The sequence below is a fragment of the Oratosquilla oratoria genome, chromosome 40, assembly GCF_046742065.1.
Source record: "Oratosquilla oratoria isolate Oo_2021 chromosome 40, ASM4674206v1, whole genome shotgun sequence".
Lineage (NCBI taxonomy): Eukaryota > Metazoa > Arthropoda > Malacostraca > Stomatopoda > Squillidae > Oratosquilla > Oratosquilla oratoria.
This window is the reverse complement of record NC_134816.1, coordinates 31,173,767-31,181,266: the sequence shown is the minus strand read 5'-3', so window position 1 is coordinate 31,181,266 and position 7,500 is coordinate 31,173,767. Positions and strand designations below refer to the sequence as shown.

Here is a 7,500-nt window from a genome sequence, read left to right as displayed (position 1 = left end):
ATATATATATATATGTGTGTGTGTGTGTGTGTGTGTGTGTGTGTGTGTGTGTGTATGTATACACTATATATATATATGCACACACAATGTATATATATATATATATATATATATATATATATATATACACATACTTGTTTAAGTCATTATCATCTCTGATCACATAAACAAAAACTTTCACTAACCAAAGTCTGTCACTTGACTTAGTAAAACTTGTAATCAGTGATGAAGGCGGGAAAGAGGTTAGGAGACGGATCTCAGTTTAGAGCGACAATTCTCAGCTAAATGAAAGCGCTAGGCTTCAGCCAAAAATGGATGAGTATGTATCTGGGTTGAAGGAATGTATTTCTTAGGCTCTATTCCTTCAATAATTAAGAGTAATAAGGAATGCAATGAACAACACAAATATTTCATTATTGAATAAAATTTTGTTTTCCTCTATGTGTTTATTAATTCCATGTTCTTTCCCTCTTCCAGATGACGTTCAGGAAGAACCGCAAGACCTGAGTCTGAAGCGACGTCGGACGGGAGAGCCTCCCGTTCCTGCTGAAGGCCACTCCTCCTCCTCCTCCTCCTCCCCTTTGAGCGTGCCCCAGGTCCTGCGGTCACCCGTCCCCTTAGTACCGTCCACGTCCTCCGCCTTCGCTCCACCGCGCCCTCTGGAACCGAGGCTTCCTACTCTGGCGGACTACTACCTGCAACTCTTCAGGACTAGCACTCAGCGTGAGGAGGCTCCTCCTCATCGGTCACCCTTGTACCCAAGCCCCGTCTGGCCCCTCCTTCCTGGTCACCACCCCCTCGCCCTCATGGGAGCTTCCACTCCGCCCCCCATGCCGTACCCGAACCCTTCGTCCATGCCTTCCGGTTTGCCGTCTCCTCCTACGTCCTCGCTTGACCTGACCTCACCTAGGTCATCTACGGTATCCGATGACAGAAACGAGGCCCACCTCTCCTCCCCCAGGAGTATAGCGTCCGAAGACTCTGGCGTAGGAGCCGAGTCCTTCAGCGATGCGGACGAACAGGACGGGGTATGTCCGACCCGCGACGCACGGTACAGTTGTGCTGAGTGTAGCAAGTCGTACTCGACGTACTCAGGCCTGGTCAAACACAAACAATTCCATTGTTCAGCCCTTGGGAACAAATCCTTTAAGTGCAAGCACTGTGACAAGGTGTACACGAGCCTAGGGGCCCTCAAGATGCACATCCGAACTCACACGCTCCCTTGCAAGTGCCACCTTTGTGGGAAGGCCTTCTCCAGGCCGTGGCTCCTCCAGGGGCACATCAGGACCCACACAGGCGAGAAACCCTTCCAGTGCAGCCAGTGCGACAGGTCCTTCGCCGACAGGAGCAACCTGAGGGCGCACATGCAAACTCATTCCGAAGTCAAGAAGTATCATTGCGACCGATGTACGAAGACCTTCTCAAGGATGTCTCTCCTGCACAAGCACAAGGAATCCGCGTGTCCGAATCGACTGCTTGGGAGTAACTAACCCTCGACCGTCCTCCTCCTCGGCCCTCGCGTCCAGGTCAGCCATTCCCTCTTGTCCTCGACCTGGGAGAATGGTGCCCCTCGACTGAATACATCTAGTCACCACAGTCTTGTACATACACCATTTCCAGTCATTCCAGATTATTGTAATAAAGAGATTTCTATCGCTATTAAAACATTTTTTACTTTATCCTCTTTAGAAATCGGCACAGTGCAGGAAAAGTACTCTATCAGTATCTTATATGAAGAATGAAAGAGTTAGAACATAAGAATGAAGGAGACTGCAAGAGACCATAAGGCCTACACTAGACAGTTCCCTATCCATCACCACCTGTCATCCCCATCCATAAAGTTATCTAATCGTTTCTTAAAAGAACTGATATTTTCAGCGCTTACTACATGGTTACTAAGTTTATTCCATTTGTCGACTACCCTATTAGTAAACCAATTCTTGCCTATTTCCTTCTTAAATGTAAATTTGTCCAGTTTATACCCATTACTGTGAGTCCTGCCCTGTTGTTTTAATATGATGACTGTTAAACCCAATATTTATCAGTTTATTGGTAATTACTTCAAAATGATAACTTAAATATCAGGAACATGTAACAAACTTTAGACGATATATCAAACGTAGTGAACGGGACACTGAAGTTAGTTATACTGTATTCATTGTAATGTAAGCGACAATTTTTTTTTTGACAAGTCAGAATATAAACAACTGTAAAATTATGTAAACAAACAATCAACAACACAAGAATTATGCACACAAAAGAATAAAATCTCGCGCACACACACACACACACGGAAATACTTGTACAAACAAACAAAAACAGACACATACACAAGCACACATACATACAATAGCATACTCAAGAATGATGTGTATAGGCATACACCGACAAACGTGTATACAAACAATTTACATACACTTATGTATAAATGCGCACAAAAGCAGATTCACATACTATGATAAAATATACTTCTATGCATAAGCAAAATTGCTTATCAGAAAAGAACAGATATAAAAATATTCATAGGCAGATAAACAAGCAAGTACACGCAATTGCACAGAGTAGCCATGCAGTCATAACACACACACATACACACACACACGGTCACAGCATAAAATAGTCTAAAATATGCATAAGCAAGCACATTGCCGAACACCATACATAAGGACAACTGTAAATATCTATGCACACATGTTTACATGTAAATACCAAAACGTGTATGTACATCACGTATACATTAACACTGCACTAACACTGCACGCACACGCTTACACATAAGTAGAGATGCAAATATACGCACATAAAACTACCACAATATTAATTCGCGTGTACATAAATACACAAACATACAAAACGCATGCAAAACAATGAACATAAGCATGCAATTACTTGCACAGGCATGTATATGCGCGCACACACACAAACACACACACACACACACACACACACACACACACACACACACACACACACACACACACACACACACACACACACTCTCACTCACTCGGTGGTTAGAGTCTCCGATTGTCACTACGGTGGTCCGGGGTTCGAATCCTGCCCAGGGCTGAAATAATTTCAGTATCGCTGCGCTTCGAGTCGTTACTCCAACTCTCGTGGGCGGGGAGTTGTGTGTGTGTGTGTGTGTGTGTGTGTATGTGCGTGTAAGGTCACAGCATTACCCATAGATCGGTCATACGAGCTCTGAGCTCTCTTTCGGGAGGGAAACAGCTGTCGATCACGAGTCCAACACGTGATCCGAAGACCAAGGTGAATCACTTGTATACACACATGCATATATGCCACTTTCCATCTATGCAAAATACATAAATACTCTTACATAAATATTTGAGGTTAGTTATGATAGACTGGAGAGTAGGAGACGGGACCCTACGAGTGTTACCCCTTTCCTGTATACTATTTGAAGTTATTCCGTCCATTATTGATGTAGCTGAAATGGATTTCCCCTGAGGGACGTTGCAACCTCTGTACCTCACCTGATGAGGTGCTGGCATGCAACACTGGTCTACCGCGCCTCTGGTATCCACCATTATGGAGATGAGTTGGAAATCCATGAAATTCCTTTTGCATTTACCGGGGATCGAACTCGGGCCTTTCGAGTTCCGAGGAAGGAACGTTACTTACTGCTCCACGCAGAGGTACAAGAACCTAAGCATACTTCCTTCCTCCTCCTCTCTTCCTCCCTTCCTCTCTTCCTTCCTTCTCCTTCTCCTTCTCTTCCTCCTCCTTTCCTTCCTTCCTCTCTACCTTATTTCCCCTTCCTCCTCCTCCTCCTTCTCCTCCTCTCCTTCCTTCTTCTCTTCCTTCCTCCTCTTCCTTCCTTCCTCCTCTTCCTTCCTCTCTACCTCTTCCCCTTCCCTCCTCCTCCTCCTCTCCCTTCCTCCTCTCTCCCTTCCCTCCTCCTCCTCCCCCCCTCCTCCTCCTCTCCCTTTCCTCTCTCCTTCCTTCCTTCCTTCCATTCTCTTCCTCCTCCTTTCCTCCCTTCCTTCTCTACCTCCTCCTCCTCCTCCTCCTCCCTTCCTCCTCTCCTCCTCCATTCCTCCCTTCCTCCTTCTTCCTTCCCTTCCTCTCCCCTCCTCCTTCCTCCTCTCCTCCCTCCTCCCTCCCCCTCCTCTCTTCCTCCTCCTTCCTTCCCTTCCTTCCTTCCTTCCTTCCTCCTTCACCTTCCCTCCCCTTCCTCCTCCTCCTCCCTTCCTCTCTTCCTCCTTCCTTCCTTCTCTTCTTCCTTCCTCCTCTCCTCCCCTCCCTCCTCCTCCTCCTCCTCCTCTCCCTCCTTCCCCCTTCCTTCTCCTCCCTCTTCCTCCTCCTTTCCTTCCTTCTTCTCTACCCCATTTCCCCTCCCTCCTCCTCCACCTCTCCTCCCTTCCTCTCTTCTTCCTTCCCCTCCTCCTTCTCTTCCTTCCTCCTTCCGCCTTCCTCCTTTCCCCTTCCTCCTCCTCCTCTCCTCCCTTCTCTCTCTTCCTTCCCACTTCCTTCTCCTTCTCCTCTCCTCCTTTCCTTCCTTCCTGTGTACCTCCTTCCTCCTCCCCTCCTCCTTCTTCCTCCTCCTTCTTCCTTCCTTCCTTTCCTTCTCCTCATTTCCCCTTCCCTTCCTCCTCTCCTCCCTTCCTCTCTTCTTCCTTCCCACTTCCTTCCTTCCTCCTCCTTTCCTTCCTTCCTTCCTACCTCATTTCCCCTTCCTCCTCCTCCTCTCCTCCCTTCCTCTCTTCTTCCTTCCCACTTCCTTCTCCTTCTCTTCCTTTCCTTCCTTCCTCTCTACCTCATTTCCCCTTCCTCCTCCTCCTCTCCTCCCTTCCTCTCTTCTTCCTTCCCACTTCCTTCTCCTTCTCTTCCTCCTCCTTTCCTTCCTTCCTCTCTACCTCATTTCCCCTTCCTCCTCCTCCTCCTCTCCTCCCTTCCTCTCTTCTTCCTTCCCACTTCCTTCTCCTTCTCTTCCTCCTCCTTTCCTTCCTTCCTCTCTACCTCATTTCCCCTTCCTCCTCTTTCCCTCCCTTTCTCTCTTCCTCCTTCCCACTTCCTTCTCCTTCTCTTCCTCCTCCTTTCCTTCCTTCCTCTCTACCTCATTTCCCCTTCCTCCTCCTCTTTTCCTCCCTTTCTCTCTTCCTCCTTCCCTCTTCCCCCTCCTCCTTCTTTTCTTCCTTCTACTTTCCTCCTTCATCTCTTCTTCTTTCCCTCTTCCTCCTCCTTTCTTCCTCCTAATTTCCTCCTTCCTATCTTCCTCCTTCCCTCTTCCTCTATTACTCCTTCTCTTCCTCTTCCTTTACTTCCTTCCTCTTTTCCTCCTCCTCCTTCTCTTCCTCCTCCTTTACTCCCTGTTTTCCTCCTTCCCTCTTCCTCCTCCTGTTCCTTTTATTTCCCTTACTTTCCTCTCTTCCTCCTACTTCTCTTCCTCCTTCCCTCTTCCTTCTCCTCTTCCTACATTCCTCCTTCCTCTATTCCTCCTTCTCTTCCTCTTCCTTTACTTCCTTCCTCTTTTCCTCCTCCTCCTTCTCTTCCTCCTCCTTTACTCCCTTCCTGTTTTCCTAATTCCCTCTTCCTCCTCCTCTTCCTTTTCTCCCCCTTACTTTCCTCTCTTCCTCCTACTTCTCTTCCTCCTCCTTTACTCGCTTCCTTTCTTCCTCCTTTTTTCTGGGTCTTCCTCCACCTCCTATTCCTCCTTCCCTCTTCCTCCTCCTTTTCCTTTCCTTCTCCTTCTTTTCTTCCTCCTCCTTTCCTCCCTCTCTTCCTCCTTTTTTTCTGGGTCCTCCTCCTCTTCCCCCTCCTATTCTTCCTCTCCTCCTCTTCCTCCTTCTCCTTAACCAATCAGGCGTACATGTGTACTTCTTCGTTCAATCTCTTCCTTTGTCATGTTGTCTCGGCCTTTGTTGAGGGGACTCGACTCTGGGCCTTCGTTCTTCGTCTCTCCCCCGTTCCCCCATCACCCCTTAGTCGTCGTCGTCTTCTTCGGGAGGCTCTTCGAGACCATCACCCCTTCGTCGTCGTCGTCTTCTTCTTGAGGAGGCTCTTCGAGACCATCACCCCTTCGTCGTCGTCGTCTTCTTGTTGGGGAGGCTCTTCGAGACCATCACCCCTTAGTCGTCGTCGTCTTCTTCGGGAGGCTCTTCGAGACCATCACCCCTCCGTCGTCATCGTCGTCTTCTTGGGGAGGCTCTTTGAGACCATCACCCCATCGTCATCTTCTTGGGGAGGCTCTTCGAGACCATCACCCCTTCGTCGTCGTCGTCCTCTTAGGGAGGCTCTTCGAGACCATCACCCCTTCGTCGTCGTCGTCTTCTTCTTGGGGAGGCTCTTCGAGACCATCACCCCTTCGTCGTCGTCGTCTTCTTCTTGGGGAGGCTCTTCGAGACCATCACCCCTTCGTCGTCGTCGTCTTCTTCTTGGGGAGGCTCTTCGAGACCATCACCCCTTCGTCGTCGTCGCCTTCTTCTTGGGGAGGCTCTTCGAGACCATCACCCCTTCGTCGTCGTCTTCTTGGGGAGGTTTTTCGAGACCATCACCCCTTCATCGTCATCTTCTTGGGGAGGCTCTTCGAGACCATCACCCTTTGGTCGTCGTCGTCGTGGTCTTCTTCTTGAGAAAGCTCTTCGAGACCATCACCCCTTCGTCGTCGTCGTCGTCGTCTTCTTTCTCTATCTATCTCCTTTCTCCTCTATCTATCTCCTTTCTCCTCTCTCTATCTCTACCTCTCTTTCTCTATCTCTCTCCTTTCTCCCCTCTCTATCTCTACCTCTCTTTCTCTCTCTCTTCCTCTCCTCTTTCTCTCCCTCCCTCCCTCTCTCCCTTCCTCCCCCTCTTTCTCTATCTATCTCTCTCCTTTCTCCTCTCTCTCTCTCTTTCTCTCTCTCTTCCTCCCCCCTCTTTCTCTCTCTCTCTCTCTCTCTCTCTCTCTCTCTCTCTCTCTCTCTCTCTCTCTCTCTCTCTCTCTCTCTCTCTCTCTCTCTCTCTCTCTCTCTCTCTCTCTCTCTCTCTCTCTCTCCAAGTTATGAATTCTTAGCTATAAATGTGGCGGCACACTAGGCTAGCATGCTACTTGCTTTTGCTTCCTCGTTTGAGTAGAAACGACTTCGGTTACAATATTCTAGACTTCCGTAAGAACATCTCATCAATGTGTCTAACATTCGTATTCTAGTTTTAACTTCCCTTAGTTCGTCACTCAGCTTCTCACTATATGAATAATTTGATATTTTGGAAATTTGAAAAACCAAAAATCGTCATCAGAGTCGTTTGTTCTCAAACGAAGTAACAAAAGCGAGTAGCATGCTATCGAGAAATGCCTAGCGACCCTTTACGAATGATTCGGTTTTAACGGACATTAATGTCGAGATGATACAAGTGGTTTTTTTTTTTTTTTTTTTTTTTTTTTTTTTTTTTTTTTTTTTTTTTTTTTTTTTTTTTTTTTTTTTTTTTTTTAAGCGTGGGCAGCTGTCGAAGATTACCTTGAGAATCGTCACGTAGTCAATTTTTTTTTTTTTTTTTTTT

The 7,500-nt window shown here is 47.5% G+C and overlaps 1 protein-coding gene across 1 annotated transcript in view; it reads left to right on the top strand.

Moving 5' to 3' along the window:
* The window catches only part of LOC143020523 (uncharacterized), a 6,115-nt gene extending 4,623 nt beyond the window's left edge, over nucleotides 1–1,492 (top strand). Inside the window, exon 5 of the mRNA XM_076176953.1 lies at nucleotides 478–1,492. Within this exon, the coding sequence (XP_076033068.1) occupies nucleotides 478–1,490 (1,013 nt within the window). The 3' untranslated portion in view covers nucleotides 1,491–1,492. The remainder of the gene's footprint in view (nucleotides 1–477) is intronic.
* Nucleotides 1,493–7,500: the final 6,008 nt, after the last annotated feature.